Source organism: Nyctereutes procyonoides, unplaced genomic scaffold (genome assembly GCF_905146905.1).
Source record: "Nyctereutes procyonoides isolate TBG_1078 unplaced genomic scaffold, NYPRO_anot_genome, whole genome shotgun sequence".
NCBI lineage: Eukaryota > Metazoa > Chordata > Mammalia > Carnivora > Canidae > Nyctereutes > Nyctereutes procyonoides.
In genome coordinates this window covers 18,213,780-18,231,722 of record NW_026575122.1, presented here as the reverse complement: position 1 = coordinate 18,231,722, position 17,943 = coordinate 18,213,780, and the positions used below count along the sequence as shown (strand labels likewise).

At 38.0% G+C, this 17,943-nt stretch overlaps 1 protein-coding gene and 1 pseudogene across 2 annotated transcripts in view; both read right to left on the bottom strand.

Annotated features, from left to right (window-relative positions):
• Positions 1 to 1,387: 1,387 nt before the first annotated feature.
• PRMT9 (protein arginine methyltransferase 9) overlaps positions 1,388 to 17,943 on the bottom strand; it is a 42,660-nt gene continuing 26,104 nt past the window's right edge. The window contains exons 10-12 of one of the 2 annotated variants that reach the window (XM_055336420.1): positions 6,539 to 6,692; positions 2,060 to 2,182; positions 1,388 to 1,768 (exon numbers count right to left, since the gene is read on the bottom strand). In XM_055336420.1, coding sequence (XP_055192395.1) covers positions 1,553 to 1,768; positions 2,060 to 2,182; positions 6,539 to 6,692 — 493 coding nt within the window. In that variant the 3' untranslated portion in view covers positions 1,388 to 1,552. Of the gene's footprint in view, positions 1,769 to 2,059; positions 2,183 to 6,538; positions 6,693 to 16,674; positions 17,060 to 17,943 lie in introns of those variants that run through there. The other variant, XM_055336421.1, reaches the window with a different exon arrangement.
• LOC129516773 (DNA-directed RNA polymerase II subunit RPB3-like) lies at positions 6,708 to 8,428 on the bottom strand (annotated as a pseudogene).

The window sequence follows — 17,943 nt, the reverse complement described above, 5'->3', positions numbered from 1 at the left end:
AAAATTTATTACTTAAGATGGAGTTTCTCTAATTGCTAATCACAATCCACTGGGTTATATTTAACATATATTAAAAATCTAAAAAGTAAAAAAATTAGAAAGTGCCATAGTATGCTACAAATAGCAAAAATAAGTATTTTCTCAAAATTTTTGCTTCATATATTTATGCACATACACATTCACATTTATATACTGGTTCACAATATTAGGTGCAAAGTCTTTATTTCTGTCCACTATTATAAATATTTCTATTAGGGATCCCTGGGTGGCTCGGCGGTTTGGCGCCTGCCTTTGGCCCAGGGCGCGATCCTGGAGTCCTGGGATCGAGTCCCACATCGGGCTCCTGGCATGGAGCCTGCTTCTCCCTCTGCCTGTGTCTCTGCCTCTCTCTCTCTCTCTCTCTCTCTCTCTCATAAATAAATAAATAAAATCTTTAAAAAAAGATTTTAAAAAAATAAATATTTCTATTAAAAGGTAAGCTGGGTAGTATAATACTAGAGGCAGAGAATAGGCAATGTAGAGAGAAGGTATCTCTTACTTTGTGGCTTCCAAATAGCACAGAGTATATACAAGACACGACAATCGTCCTTATTAATCTCCCTGTTGCAAGTCTTTAAAAAACTGGACCAATTACTGTATAGTTCTTACTGGGCATCCAGATCAAATCTTTAAAAAATACTGGTTTAGGTGTAGCTCTTTCTTGAATTTACCAGCTTTTTAATATTCTTTGCCAAAGTAGATCAGGAAAAATGCTGCCTCCTACAGATTTAACTTCATCCCTTTTATTCTATTTAGCTTATACCTTAAATTCTTAATTCAAGTTTGCATTCTCAAAACACAAAACCCAACGAGTTTCAGAAGTATAGTGATTATTTAAAAGAAGCAAGCTTGGAATTTACAGGTAACCATAACCCTCAGTCTTCAGTGGAAGCCAAGTGTCTGATGTATCCCAATTATAAGTTTGGATTTAAAAAAAGTCAAGATGCCTGGGATCCCTGGGTGGCGCAGCGGTTTGGCGCCTGCCTTTGGCCCAGGGCACGATCCTGGAGACCCGGGATCGAATCCCACGTCAGGCTCCTGGTGCATGGAGCCTGCTTCTCCCTCTGCCTGTGTCTCTGCCTCTCTCTGACTATCATAAATAAAAAAAAAAAAAAAAAAAGTCAAGATGCCTAAAAATTAAATGTTTTGCTTTACTTACTGACACAGGACAATGAAGATGGGACTCAAATCCCTTATCTTTAAAGCTTTATAAAGTATTCAGCAAAATTGAAACCATTCTAAGTACAACCAAGCAATAAAAACAAACTACTAATTTGAAAAATTAGTGACAGCCTTTTTGAAAAAGGAATTCTGCAGCAATATTTTTGTAATAATGCTCCTCTTAAGGTCTTTTTAAATATACTTTATTAATCAATTAAAAAAAAATATTTGACCATTACAAGGAATTAAATCTTTATACCCCTATCTTATGATTACAAGTCCACTACTAATTCAGACCAGAATTGTGTACTTGCTGCTCTACTTGGACAGTTTTTCATTAGAAAAATGCTTTTCATTGCTTTACTGTGATGCTGACATTGCTTTTGTGGTGCTGGACATTGAGTACTAATTCCTCTCCCATTTCCACCTGGATGGGATTATCTAAAACAACTGCAGCTTGTTTCCAGTGGGAGGCTTCACTTGAAGTATCCAACCTAATCTCGTCATCAAGGTACATATGATACCAAAAGGGAATGGCAGTCACTTGTCCAGATTTACAAATGTGCACCTATGAAAATTAAGAAATCATGAAAATTTCATCAGAGTAAATAGCCTTGGATAAGTAAGTCTGTCTTTTTTTGTCAATTTAAGCTCCAAATTTTATAAAGATTTAATCACCCAATTCAAATTAATACCAATCTTTGTATTCATTAGTATTTGCCCAAGCTCATTTTTGGATATTGTTTAGAAAAAAACAACATTTAAATCGTCAAAGAAAGTGGCCAATACAATTTTGTGTACATAAAGTACCTAGCTTAAGATAATTCTGCATATGATAACAATAATCATTTTGCCTTACCTTTACTTCTCTGTTAGAGGTGTTCAAATATGGAGTCATTAAATCTAGTCTTAAGAGTTCCACTGGCTTGCTTAAAGGTACACAGGACAATGAGGATAGATCCAAAAATACGCGTATAGGTACCTAGAGAAAGTACAAATTTTTCACTTTTACTCCATTCTTTTTATGACCCACTGCCATCAAGTGCTTACTTCCGTACTTGCATCAGTATGATACAATGCTTTTTATATCTAATACCTCAACTTAATTCCCATGTCAACCTTAAGACATAAGGACTTTCATGATTCCAGTTTTATAAGAAGGATGAACAAACGAAGGTTTAGGTAGGTTAAATAATTTGCTATGATTTCAATTATCTACAGATTATTTTCTTGGATGAACGCAGATTAAATTTTTACTTAAGCCTAAAACCTTCAAAAATTTTAAATTCAGGATGTGCTTACGGGTGGGTGAAAGATGAACTAATAAGCAAATAGTACAATATTAATTATTGTACTGTTTTGAGAAAATATGCCAAATTCAACCAAATAATACTGAATTTCATCTGGAAACTGAAGTTCATTTCTAGAGAGCAATGGTTCTCAATTTTGGCTGCAAGTTAAAATCACCTGGAGATCTTTTTGAAAACCCCAACGGCTCAGACCCCACCTCAGATCAATGTGGAGTTGGGAGCCTAGTATCAGTAGTTCTGAAAGTCTGGTCAAGGTTGAGAGCTACCACTATAATGTGTTCCATCAATTTTAGTAGCAATGGAACCTACCTACTAGTTAACTTTTAGGCTTTTCATTTGACATAAAAAGGAAACTTGTTTTTAAAGTGCCCTCTTTCCTTTGAGTAAAATATTAGAGCAACTGCCTGGTGAGACAGTGGACACAGATCTATCAACCTCTCCCTAGGCATCCTTAAAGACATCCAACCTTCCTTGCCATAAAAAGAGCAGTTCCAGGGCACCTGGATGGCTCAGTGGTTGAGCATCTGCCTTTGGCTCAAGTTGTGATCTTAGGGTTTTGGGATCGAGTCCCATGTCAGGCTCTTCGCAGGAAGCCTACTTCTCTCTCTGCCTGTGTCTCTGCCTCTCTCTGTGTCTCTCATGAATAAATAAATAAAAATCTTAAAAGCAAAGAAAACAGCAGTTCCATGACATCTCCAGGACTCATTATGCCCTTTATCCTCATTTATATCAGTTACCAGAAGCCCTAGCTTCCGGTCACCTCTCATTACATGCCCTCTAATCCCTCATAGACTGTCCTCACTCCTGTTTTTCAACCTAGCCTGGCTACTCCTGGCATCTGTGCTAATTCTTCTTACATTTCCCATCTAGAGCTCATTATTTCATGAGTTCTCTAGAGTTCAATTCTTTCTCTATACCCTCAAGGTGATTTCACACAGGCTTTAAATATCATCCACCAAATCTGAGTTCCAAATTTTATCTCTAGCCTCAATCTTTCTCTGAATTCTTATCCAATTGTTCAATGATCCCCCAAACACAAAGACAACCTGATCCTCCTGCTATTTTCCCCATTTCAGTAGATAACTATCCTTCCAGGTGCTCTAGTACCCCACATCCAATCTATCACAGCCTACCTGCAAATGTTATCTACAATCAGAGCACTCTGCACCACCTCCACACTGCTACCATTCACTCAGAGTCTAAGTTGCTACCCCCCTCACCTGAGTTACTGCAATACACCTTTGCCTGCTCTCACAAGTGGTTTACTAACACAGCAACATTGTAACCCTTTCAAAACAAGATACACCAAGTCATTTCTCTGTTCAACATCTTCCAGGTGTTTTCTACTCCTTTCATAGTAAAAGTCTTCATATAACCAAAAGGCTCTACAAGATCCGGTTCCTAGTACTTTCCAGACTGCATCTTTCATCTGACTCTCATGGTTTCTTCCTCCTGTTTCTAAACACTCCAATCATGCTCTTGCCTCAGGCTACTGTACTTTATGATCCTTTCACTTGTTTATGGTTTGCTTCCTTATTTCTTCAGTTCCCTGCTTAAAGATCACTTACCCGTGAGTCCTTTCCTTATTAGTCATCACCTATATGAAATAGTTTATCACATACCCCCAGTTCCCTATATCTTAACCTGCTTTATGTCCACGGACTTCTAACCATCATCATTCTAATCTTTTTACTTATTATCTATCTCATTTGTCAATTTGAATGTAGCTCCATGAGCGCAGGAACTTATCTCTTAGTTTCACAGCTATATTCCCAAAACCTAAAGTAGCATATATATATATATATGTGGTAGACATTTGTTGAATGAATAAATTTCTGTTGTTTTCTGTACAGTAGTCCTGTGATTTCACTTTCCATGGTTTCAGTTACCAGCAGTCAACCAAAGTCAGGAAGCAGAAGATCCTCCTCCTGATAAACTGTCAGGTCAACAGTAACCTAATGCCTATAGCATTCCCTGCACATAATCCCATTATGTAGGCATTTTATCATCTCATGTATTCACAAGAAGGGTGAATATGGTACAATAAGTTATTTTGAAAGAGAGATCATATCCACATAAATTTTATTATAGTACATTATAATTATTCTTAGTTATTATCTCTTACTCTACTTTATTTATAAATTAAGCTTTATCATAGGTATATTTAGATAAAAATAGTACATAGAGATTAGAGATTCAGTACTATTGGTGTTTTTCGCTGAAAGTCTTAGAAAGTATCCCCCATAGATAAGGGAGGATTCTTGTATAGTTTTGCTTTTTTACAACCTCTCATTTTGATTCATTGGTTCATTCAGTTGTCTAACAGATAATTATCATATTAGAAGAGGGGAGACAATATCATCTAAGAAAATGGCTAAGTGGACCAGGAAATGTAAAAGCTACCAGGCAAGTTGCCTCTTAAGATGAATAGTCACAAGCTGAAGTGAGACCAAAGTCTGCATATGCAGCTGTAGGCGTACTGGTGTAGAGAAGGAAGAGAGCTGGATTTAACCATGCTGGGATTTTCCAGGTCCAGTAGAAAGACTGAAGAGAAGGGATATATGAAAAGTATACAGAGGCACCTGGGTGGCTCAGTCAGTTAAACATCTGCCTTGGGCTCAGGTCATGGTCCTGGGGTCCTGGGATGGAGCCCCCACTGGACTCCCTGCTCACTGGAGAGTCTGCTTCTCCCTCTGCCCTGTGCTCCACTACCCCAGCTCATGGTTGCTCTGTTCAATAAATAAATAAAATCTTTTTTAAAAAGAAAAGTATATGGACCATGGAATACAAACTATTCTAAGATTTTATTTATTCATTCATGAGAGACACAGAGAGAGAGGCAGAGACACAGACAGAGGGAGAAGCAGGACTCGATCCCACGACTCCAGGATCATACCCTGAGCCAAAGGCAGACGCTCAACCGCTGAGTCACCCAGGCATACCTGGAATACAAACTATTAAGGAGGGGAGGATAGAAAATGGGAAATACAGTGAAAAGATGGCAGGATCAAAATATCATAAATTCTGATGGAATCAAAGAATTGCTGATGCCAAGATCAAGAGGGAAAAAACTAAAAAGAAGATGGTGGTATTTTTGAACCAAACAACTGAAACTTGTTCTTTTTTTTAAGTTTGTTTATTTTTTAGTAATCTCTACACCCAACATGCAGACTCTGAGATTAAGAGTCACACACTCCTCTGACTGACACAGCCAGGTGCCCTTAAAATTCTTTCTTCTGATGTGTATTCTCCGTATTAAACTCTCCAAAAATCTGAGATTAAACAGACTATAATCTCAGCCATCCCCAAATTTATATTTGTTGAGCAAGTACTGTTCACAGATCTAACTGGATATTCAAGAGCTTACTATGCATGGCCTTTAGATAAAAGTTTTCGCTATCACTTCTTTAATTCTGTACCCAAATCCTACTTCCCAAAATTCTGCTTTGGCTTACACATCAGTATCCCACCTACTTCCTACCTCTGTCTTCAACCCCAAACCTCTTCCTTTAGACATTCCATCCACTCACAAAATTTTAAACTCACAAATTTGTATTATGCTGCTAATGCCTTTGCCAACACTAAATCTTGAGTCCTTGTTTCCTAAATAGCAACATTATAACCTCTTTGCCTTGATCTCCAGTTTCCTAGGCTCCTGCATTCCTGCTCACAGCAATCTGTCTAGACATTAACTGCTATCACCTGCCAGTCTGAGGTTTTAATGTAATTTAAGGGTTCAAGTTTAGAACAGAGGTCTTTTTCTGGATGCTTTTGTTTTAGACAAAACACTAAAGCTAGGACCCTATTTTTCACTTGTAACAATGGTTCAGAGGAATATCTATAGACTTTTGTCAGCAGGAACAGAATTCCTTGGCTATTCTAATCCCTAGATTGATTTTCATTCATAATTCCTTTGCTCTGGGAAACGGATTACCATCCTAATCAAGCTAAACACAGTGATAAAACTACAGAGAAAGATAAGGTAGATGGTGGGTAACAGCCACCTAGCTGAATTTGTAAATACTTACCTGAAACTGATTAATAAAAGGTGCTATATTTAATCCAAGAGTGCGCTCTGTTCCTTGAACAGCACTCTCTTCTACCAGTGTCTGTGATTCCACAAGCAACCCAAACATCAGCACATACTGAGGAAAGATCTTGCCTCCAGATTGTAGCAAACACCTAGAGAAGGAAAAATGTTTCATTTTTTAGTATTTTTTATTTTTTGGAGATTATGCTGTGCTCTTTATTGCCAAAAATAAAAACTTTTAAAAAGACAACTCCTGTTAATAAATATCCCTTCCTTTCTGTACCCTATCTCTGGTTTGCTCCTGGCTTCTTCCACCAGACTAATTAACTGCTTTAGGCTAAGGAGTCAAGGCCAGACCTTCAGTAAGGGCCTTGTTCCTCAGCCCTCAAACTTAAATCATTAGGCCACTGGCAGTGAAGTTCATAACTGATGGGTAGAGAATGAAATACAGGGTTTATCTGGGGTGGGGGGCAGCCAGAGTCTAACGCTATTCTTTAAGGGTAAATGAGGGATACTCAGGGGTCTGAACAAAGTATCAGTATGCTGGCTCTGGGCAGAGACTGGAAGGATTTGTAGGGAACCACTAGGTTCTATGACTCAATCCTAACACCAGAAGCCCAACACACAAATGTGAAAACTCCCAACATTTGGACAGAAAGGGTTTAAAGACCCCAAATGACCAAAAGAGGAAGTCTAGCTCTGTGGTTCTCAGCAGAAGACTGCCCCATTAAGGCACATTAGGAAATGTGCTGGAAGGAATGTCTGGAGTGCTACTGGCAATTAGTGGGCAGAACCAGGGAAGCTAGATGTCTAGTAAAACCTGTACTGCTTCAGATACCAGTGGCACCCCTGGCCATCTGTGCAAAGGCTAGGAGAGGACTCCTTTTCCCCTTGGCTACCTTTCTAGTGGGTACCGATGGCTTGCCAAGCAGCCTGAGCAACAGCTGTCCAGACTCCAGAAGCTAGGAGAATCTCTGGAGAGACCAGAGAACCAGCTACTGGCTTAGATCCCCCCCTTTTGCAGGAACAGGTGAGCTGCTGCTAGTTTATGGTTAGTACATCACTCTGGATCTCGTGGTTTAACTCGGCCTGTAGATCATCACTTAGTTTTTTCTTTAATCCAGAGAGGGCTGAGAAGACAACTGTTTTAGGGCGCAGAGAGCCACAGGACTCCAGGTTGTAATAAAACCTTTCTGGCTTGCCGTTGGGATCGTAGGGAGCCTGTGACTCATCTTCATCCAGCTCCGAGTATTCACTCTTGGGCCATTCCTCAGGCTTGGGGGTACAAGGCATTGTCAGGATCATATTCAAAAGCTACCCCTGCCGTAGGGTTCCACTTGGCATGCTCCTTGCCAAAGCTCTTTTTGGCATAGGCTCGAAGTCTTAGCTCTTGACCTTCCTCATCTTGACAATGAGGATGTCATCCTGCTCCACATAGTCACTGGGGTCATTATCTCAGTTCCGGAACGTCACCGGAATGACCCGGGGGCTGTTGGAGATGAGGTCTCGAGATGTAACATGCCAAGTCTGGTCTTCATTGCACCACATGTCAAGGGTGAACTCCACCGAGTACTTGGGGCAGAACTCCTCACACATGCAGTCCTGGGAATACTGCAGCTTATCCACAATGTCATCACTAGTGAGGGAGATTTAGTCCAAGTCTGTGAGCAATGAACTCATCATGAAGGACTGAGGAACTGGCATCAATTTGGACCCAGTCAATGGCTATTATGGGCACCTCAGTGATGAAGACCCTCTGTATAGAGTTGGTCACTGCCAGGTCTGTGTTCTCAATGATGAACTTGACATTCTCATCAGTAACTTCCGTGATCCGCACAGTGGGCTGGTTGGCATACAGCACTGCACCCCACAGCCCACCACCTCCTGGGATTCAGCTCCGTGGTGCCACCGCCACCACCCAGGAAAAATGTTTTAAAAAGCATCTTGATTCCTTATGTTTTATAAATACCAATAACTAAATCATTATGCACTGGTGAGCTACAGATTGTACATAATCTAATAGACTTTATGTTATTGGCTGGTAGTTGAGAGTGGTAAACCCTGGAAATAATTTCCCAACAAGTCAAAGTGGCCGCTGATCCATGAAAGAGAAAAATAAGCAGTTCGCTTGGATGGATATAAGTCTTTAGATTTAGGAAGAATCATCAATGGATATTAAAACTAGTGGGTGAAAGTTCTATTAAGAAAAAGATATTTACACAGTCTCAAAATATTGATCCCACAAATGACTAACTCATTACAAAGGGAAACATAGCAATTTATTGTGGAAAAACCTGGTGGATACAATTTAAGCCAAATGATCTAAATTAACATCAACAAGAATGGGATACAGCAAAATTATGTGCTTCCTAATGTGACAAAACTTCGGTGAATATTCCTCTGGAAAATGGGCGATCCAAATCTAATAAAAAAAAAAAAATAAGGAACATTCTACAAAATAAATGGCCTATACTCACCAAAACTATTAATGTCACGAAAGACTTAGAAACTATTCCAGAATAAAGGAGACTAAAGAGAAGGGATAATTAAATGCAATGTGTGACCCTCAATTGGATTCCAAACCAGGAATAAAAAAGCTATAAAGGATATTATTGCAGGGCAGCCCAGGTGGCTCAGTGGTTTAGCCCAGCCTTCAGCCCAGGGCGTGATCCTGGAGACCCAGGATCAAATCCCACATCAGGCTCCCTGCATGGAGCCTGTTTCTCCCTCTGCCTGTGTCTCTGCCTCTCTCTCACTCTGTGTGTTCTCATAAACAAATAAATAAAATCTTTAAAGAAAAAAAAAAGGATATTATTGCAACAAATGATGAGATCTGAGTAAGGCTGTACACTACATATAGGTATTGTAACCATCCTTCCTGATTTTGACAGCTATAAGACGGTTATATAAATGAATATCCTTGTTCTTAAATATACGAAAGTATTTAAGGGTAAAAGAACATAGTAACTGGAACTTACTCTAAATGGTACAAAGAGAATAATAAAGCAAATGTGGCAAAATATTAACAATTTGTGTATCTGGGTATAAGGCATATGTTAAAAGTTCTTTTTTTGTTGTTAAAAGTTCTTTGTACTAGGGGCACCCGGGTGGCTCAGTGGTTGAGCGTCTCTGCCTTTGGCTCAGGTCCTGATCCCGGGGTCCTGGATCAAGTTCTACATCAGGCTTCCCTCAGGCAGCCTGCTTCTTCTTCTGCCTATGTCTCTGCCTCTCTTTGTGTGTCTCCCATGAATAAATAAAATAAAAAAAAAAAAAAATTCTTTGTACTATTTAACTTCTATTTAAGACTGAAATTATTTCAAAATAAAAGTTACAGACACCTGGGTGGCTCAGAGGTTGAGCATCTGCCTTGGGCTCAGGTCATGATCCCAGAGTCTATGAAGAGCCTGCTTCTCTCTCTGCCTATGTCTCTGCCTCTCTCTCTGTGTCTCTCATGAATGAATAAATAAATAAATAATAAATAAATAAAACTTAAACACTGAAAGAAAAAATGTAATTAAAAATCCAATGTTCTAGTAAAGAATGTGAGGAAGAGTAAATAAAGGGAACAAAACCCATTCTCCTCTTAAAACTGATCTTGGGGGAATGTCTGGGTGGCTCAGTGGTTGAGCATCTGTCTTTGGCTCAGGGCGTAATCCTGGAGTCCCAGGATCGAGTCCTACATCCAGCTCCCTGCAGGGAGCCTGCTTCTCCCGATGCCTGTGTCTCTGCCTCTCTCTCTGTCTCTCTCATGAATAAATAAAATCTTAAGAAAAAAAAAATGATCTTGGGTTCACCTTTTGTTTTTCTGGAAATCCCATAAAGGTGGAATGTCAGCTATCTTAGTGTGATCAGCAACACTGTTTAGGATGAACATTTTTTTTAAACTGCTTCTTAATAGGAAAAGTGCATCCAGATTGATGGAATTAGGAACAAACTATAAGCACTGGGAAACTATATCATCTTGGGCTTCCCTGAGTGTGGTGTATCTCATAACCAAGTGTTCCTGTTGCTACACCAATGGGAGATATTAGTTCCTATGTGAAATTTAGATCTTAAGCCAAGGCAACTCCCATGCCCACCACTACAGTCTTATTTCCTCACACCTCAGCTATGAGAATCATGAGGGGGTGAGTGGGTCATCTATTGCCATCACATGAAGCAGAGTTGGAGAATATTTTAAGATACTTTAAACCAAGTCATTATTTTCATTTGCCGCATTTACAATCACACATTAAATCCCTTAATTTTACTTGAATATTCTAGGCTGGTTTCCATCTGAACTAGGACAGGCTATTTATAGACAATGGAGTTCATATTGTAGCTTTCTTTTTTTTTTTTAAAGATTTTATTTATTTATTCATGAGAGACAGAGAGAGAGAGAGAGAGAGAGAGGCAGAGACACAGGCAGAGGAAGAAGCAGGCTCCATGCAGGGAGGCCAACGTGGGACTTGATCCCGGGTGCCCAGGATAAAGGCAGCGCTAAACCGCTGAGCCACCCGGGCTGCCCTGTATGTATCTTTCATAGTAAATTTTTCCTCTTAAATACATATAGTAAGGATCTATTTGTAATAACATAGGGCTAAAATTTGGTTTTGCCAAGACATTGTGTGTATCTAAAAAAAACATTTCCTACAAGTTACTAAAATATTATGCTATGTTGTTTCCCTGAATAGGTCATTAAAATCTTGACAAACTATAAAATACCCATTCCTCAAAACTACTTTGGCATTTTGCTCTTAGTTTCAAATCATTAATTCTTCGGGTTTTTACTAACCTGATTCTCTCAACCATTTAAAAATACTGTAGCTAAAGCCAGAATGACAAATTAAACTATACCAAGACATGGCAACTAAATGTAATGCAGGACCCTTGATTAGAACCTAGATTGGGAAGAAAGAAAGGAATATAGGATATTACTGGGACAGCAGGGGAAATTTTAATATAGACTATCTATTAAATAATAGTATTTTATCAATGTTCAATTTCCTGAGTGTGATTTTATTGTGATATGTAGGGGAAAAGCCTTTATTCTAAGGAGACACATGCTAAATGTTAGAGTGAAGGTTATAAAGACAAAACAGTAGTCTTGTATTCACCATTACTATTCTTGCAATTTTGCTTAAGTTTGAAATTTTGAAATATTTCAAAATAAAAAGTTATGGAAAAGTTTACAAGTAAACAGACTGTTCTTGTAACAGCTCCCCTAAAGATTAGCAAGTTGAAGTCAAGTCATAACCAGGTCATCTGATGAACACAGAACCAACAAGGAAAGTTAGAAATGATTCCTAAGTAAAATGGCATTAGACTGATTGAGACAAGCCATGATCCTAAACTAGGATAATCTCTCTTCAGCAAATATAAGGACATGATCATTTACATTATAATAAGTCTTATATATTACAGATTAGCCTAAAAAAAGGACTCCATCCTGACTTCAGTGATTTGCTTATTTTTATTATTGCTTTCCTATCAACTTCTAGTATTTTAGGCAAATTCTAGTAGAAATTAATATCTACAATAAGCAAAATTACACTTTTTTAAAAAGATTTTATTATTTATTCATGAGATAAAGAGGCAGAGACACAGGCAGAGGGAGAAGCAGGCTCCATGCAGGGAGCCTAATGTGGGACTCAATTCCGGGTCTCCAGGATCACGCCCTGGGCTGAAGGCGGCGCTAAACCGTTGAGCCACCAGGGCTGCCCAAATTACACAACTCTTAACAAAACTCTATGTCTTTACCAAACCAGATAATTTATCTTCTAAAAAAACTGAAGAAATCTACCTTTTTCCTCAAATGGATCAGGTTTAATTCTGAAAATTTATGTTATTAAATTTTTCTGAACAAATGAAATTATCTGTCAATTGTGATCCATTTAAGTGGAATCAGATCTAATTTTCCTTAAGATCTCAAGCGACAGATTAGCCACAGAGCTTTATGCTACTTGACTAATTCCCTCTACCTCAATAACCACAAGAGGGTACTGTTCTATGAAATTTGCAAGCTGAAAAAGCACATAAGTTAAGTCTTCCTTCTAACCATAAAAATCTACGGGAAAGAGGAAGAGAAGGCAATATATACAATCATTTCAGAAAGTCAGACTAAACAAAATATCAAAATTTTATCTGCTGAAGCTTAAGTCAGAAAAGGCTGAATCAAATGCAAACAACCATGCCAGAGATAAATACTACACAAAGGCAGTATATGAAAATTGTTTTAAAAGGCCATGGTCATACTATTTTAATCTAAAATCTTGTACAAATACTTAATTCAATATTACTGTCACTAACAGGAATGCTTCTTAGTCATGTTTAGATAAAACAGTGATTGCCTTGAAACTCTGCTTAGCTTTACTGACATTGTTTTGTTGTCACTTATACCACTGGAGCTGCCAGACGACTCAATGGAATCCTCTGCAAAGCCAAATAATACTTCTGAACCATCTGTGCCTTCAGCAGTGAAAAAATACATTCCAACTCAAAAGTCTAACCATAAATGGCAAAAATTCTGATGAGAAGAAATTCTTCAGTTTCCTTGTGACCCAACACAAGATGTTTTTAAGTGGGTTTAAATTTTTCAAAAAGTAACAAGCTTTTAAACTTTCTCCTTTATTTCAATTTAGTATAACTGAATTAAAGCCTAAGAATGAACATTTTAAAACAACTACAAAAGTAACTGGAAACGAAATATTTAAGTCTGTTAAATGACTCATTTTCCCACATTTTTTGGGGGGGTGCTGGGAGGAGTTCCAGTGAGATAGAAGCTTTTATCCCAGATATAATCTATTCTCCCAATCACTAATTTCACTCTCTTTCACCAATCATGAGACCTCCCTTCTTTAGAGGCTAAAGATAGTAACAGGAGGCCTATGTGAGAGTATCTACATACCTCTGTCCCCAGAATCATGAGAAACCTACCCATCCAGGCAAAGAGATTGTACAATAGCTTGGGCTAAAGGAAAGAACCACTGGTTCCCCACAGGAACTCAGGAGGTATTTGGAGAAGAAAGAATACTGGTTAAACAATGGTTACAGGCACTATTAGCATTTAGTGCCTAGAGATGCCAAACATCCTGCAATCCATAGGACAATCCTATGTAAGAACTGCAAACAAACAAAAACAAAAAACAACAACAACAAAAAACTATCCCACTCAAACTGCCAATAGGACTCCTCCCCCTAAGAAACACAGGGAAGAAGAGTTGTAGCTTTACACAAGTTGTTTCTCATCAACTAACCCTTCATACAGAACACATTTTCTGCTAAATTGTTTTTATAACCAAAAATGCTTTTTTAAAAATCCTTTATAGGTTCTATTTAAATAAAATGTGACTAAAAACTTCTCTACTAAAATTAGGAACAAGACAAGGACACCCATTTTCACTACCTCCATTAGACAGTGGAAATCCTACGTGAAGCAATCAGGAAAGAAAAATAAAGGGCATTGAAACTGGAAATGAAGTAAAAGTGCCTCTGTCCACAGACTAACATCATTATATATGTAGAAGCCCCTAAAGATTCCACATAAAAATGTTACAACTAATAAATTCAGCAAAGTTGCAGGACATAAAATCAACACACACAAATTAGCTGTATTTAAATAACATGAACAATCCAAAAAGAAAATTAAGAAAACAATTCCACTTAATAGTATCAAAAATAATAAAATATTTTTTTTTAAATTTTTATTTATTTATGATAGTCACAGAGAGAGAGAGGCAGAGACACAGGCAGAGGGAGAAGCAGGCTCCATGCACCGGGAGCCCGATGTGGGATTCGATCCTGGGTCTCCAGGATCGCGCCCCGGGCCAAAGGCAGGCGCCAAACCGCTGCGCCACCCAGGGATCCCAAAAATAATAAAATATTTAGGAATAAACTTAGCAGATGAAAAACTTGTAAACTGAAAACTACAAACATTGCTGAAAGAAATTTAAAAAGACACAAACTAAAAGACATCCAACATGCATGGACTGAAAGAAAAGGCTACTAAAATGTAAATGCTACCCAAAGTAAGCTATACACACTTAATGCAATCCCTATCAAATCCCAACAGCATTTTTTACCAAAATAGAAAAATCCATCCTAAAATTCATATGGAATTTCAAGGGATCCAGAATAGCCAAGACAATCTTTAAAAAAAAAAAACAAAGATGGAAGTCTTACACTTCTCAATTTCAAAACTTATTACAAAGTACGGGGAAAATGACCATCCAAGCAAAACGGTGGATGAGGAAGCCTCAAACTCACCTCTCCCCACAGAGACACTTACTTAATAAAAACACACATACTAAACTGTTTCTGTGAGATACCCGGAAACCAGGTAAGAAGTTCCTATACCCCAGGCCAATGCATGGCCAGAAAGAACTACATGGAAAATGGTAGGCACAGGCACAACACAGCACAGAACAATCAAAAAAGAACTTCCAATTCCCAGCTTCTTGTTGGAGATAAAAAAGAGAAGAATGGTACATTTAACTTTCTGGCTTTTGAGGGTGCTGCCCAAAGGACTAGTTTCTGCCTTGCATGAGCCTAAGCAGTGACAGACCTCTGATAAAGGATGTGGTTGGTTAAGGACCAGAGAGTGTGCAGTACCACAGACAGACATTAGAGTGAGCTCTAGTACCATGGCTTACCATAGCACCAAGGAAGCTGCAGCACTTGGGACAGAATTACCACAGTAATTGCACCTCTGGATATATATCAAAAGAACTGAAAGCAGAATCTCAGAGTGACATATGCATACTCATGTTCACTGCAGCATTACTCACAGTAGCTAAAAGGCAGAATAACTAAAATGTCCATCAACAGATGAATAGCAAATGAAACCAGCATATTTACACAGTGAAATATTATGCAATTTAAAAAAGAAGGAAGTCCTGCTGCATGCTACAACATGGATGAACCTCAAGCACATTATGGCAAGTGAAATTTATCAGTCACATAAGACAAATACCACATGATTCCATGTATAAAGTAGCTAAAGTACTCAAAATAATAGAAACAAATTGGAAAGGTGGTTGCCAAGGGCTCCGGGCAATGGGAATTGTTTTGTGGTTATAGTTTCAGTTCTGCAAGATGAAAAAGTTCTAGAGATCTATTGTGCAACAATGTGAATACACCTTAATACTACCAAACTGTATACTTAAAAATGGTTAAGATGAGGGGCACCTGGGTGACTCAGGTCATGATCTCAGGGTCCTGAGATGGAGCCCCACGTCTGGATCCCTGCTCAGCCAGATAGCTTACTTCTTCTCCCTTTCCCTCCCCTCACTCCCCCACAACCTTCCCCCACTCCTGTTCTCTCTCTGTTGAATAAAATCTTTATTTAAAAAATGGTTAAGGTGGTAAATTTAATATTGTTTACCATAACGAAAAAAAAGTAGTTGTTTAAAAATACTTAGGAAACTAGTTCTATTTTGTTAACCTACATGTCTGTCTTTATGCCATTGCCATCCTATTTTGATTACTAAAGAGCTCAGAAATAAACCTTGACATATATGGTTAAATGATTTTTGCCAAGGGTGTCAAGACCATTCAATATGGAATGGACAGTCTTTTCTACTAACAGTTGGGAAAACTGGATATCCACATTCAGAAGACTGAAGCTGGGCTCTACCTGTATGCCATATACAAAAATTAAATCAAAATGGATCAAAGACCTAAATATATGACCTAAAATTATAAACACTCTTAAAAGAAAACATAAGAAAATAGCGTTAGGCCACAGAATCTGATAATGAGGAACGCCTGGGTGGCTCAGCGGTTGAGCGTCTGCCTTTGGCTCAGGGCGTGATCCTGCAGTCCTGGGATCAAGTTCCACATTGGGCTTCCTGCATGGAGCCTGCTTCTCCCTCTGCCTGTGTCTCTGCCTCTTTCTCTGTGTCTCTCATGAATAAATAAATAAAATCTTGAAAATAATAATAATCTGACAATGATTTATTAGATAGGACACCAAAAGCACAGACAACAAAAGTAAAAACAAATAATAAAGTGGACTGTATCAAAAATTTAAATTTCTGCACATCAAAAGATACTATCAATAAAGTAAAAAGGTAACCAAGGCACAGAATGAAAGAATATATTTGTCAATTATCTAATAAAGAATTAATATCCAGATACATAGAGAATTCCTAAAACTAATTTAAAAAAACAATCTAACTAAAAAATTGGCAAAGAACTTGAAAAGACATTTTTCCAAAGAGGATATACAAATGGCCAGCAGGCACTTATTTTAAAAAGCTCAACAACACTAATTAATAGGGAAATGCAAATCAAAACCTTGAGATACGATCTCACACCAAGTAGGATAGCTATTACCAAAAAAAAAAAAAAAAAACCACAAAAACCATCCCAGGGGCGCCCAAGTGGCTACGGCAGTTAAGCAGCTCACTCTTGATTTTTGATTCAGGTCAAGATCTCAGGTTCACAGCATCAGGCTCCACACTCAGGATGGAATCTATTTCTCTCCTTCTCCCTCTGCCTCTTCCTCTCCCCATTGTGCTCTCTCTAAAAAAAATAAATCCTAAACAAAAACACAAAAACCAGAAAATAACAAGTGCTGGTGAGGATTTAGAGACCCTAGGACCCTTGTGTACTGCTAATGGGAATATAAAATGGTACAGCAACTGTGGAAAACAGGATGGTGGTTTCTCAAAAAATTAAAACTAAATTGCCATATGATCTAGCAATTCTACTTCTGGGCATACACCTAAAAGAACTGCAAGCAGGGTCTGAAAGAGATATTTGCATTCCCATGTTCATTATTATTAGTAGTATTCACAATAGCTAAAAGGTGGAAATAACCCAAGTATCCATCAAGAAATGAATAATAAGCAAGATGTGTAATATACATACAATGGAATATTATTCAACCTTAAAAAGAAAAGAAATTCTGAAATATGCCAAAATATGGATGAACCTAGAGAACATTATGCCAAGCGAAATAGAAGACAGTAACATATAACAAATACTGTATGATTCTGGTCATATGAGATAGAGTAGTCAAATCCATATAAGCAGAGACCAGAACGGTAGTTGTTAGCAGCTAGGGACAGGATGGAGTGGGGACTTATTGTTTAATGGGTATAAGGTTTCAGTTTTACAAGATAAAAAGAATTATAGGGATAGTTGAAGGTGTTGGTTGTATAACATCATGAAATATTTAATACCACCAAACTGTACATTTAAAGATGGTTAAAGATGGTGAATTTTGTAATGTGCATTTTACCACAATAAAAAAAAATGAAAAAAGAATTAAAACTAAAACTAAAACAAATCATTAGGTAAAAGTGTCTTTCCAAAGTGATTCTACCAAGTAAGTCAAACTTCGTTTGTGTTAAAATTCATAGAGCTGAAATGCCTTCAAAGGCATTTAATGCAGTATCCATCATTCACTGATAAGGAAAA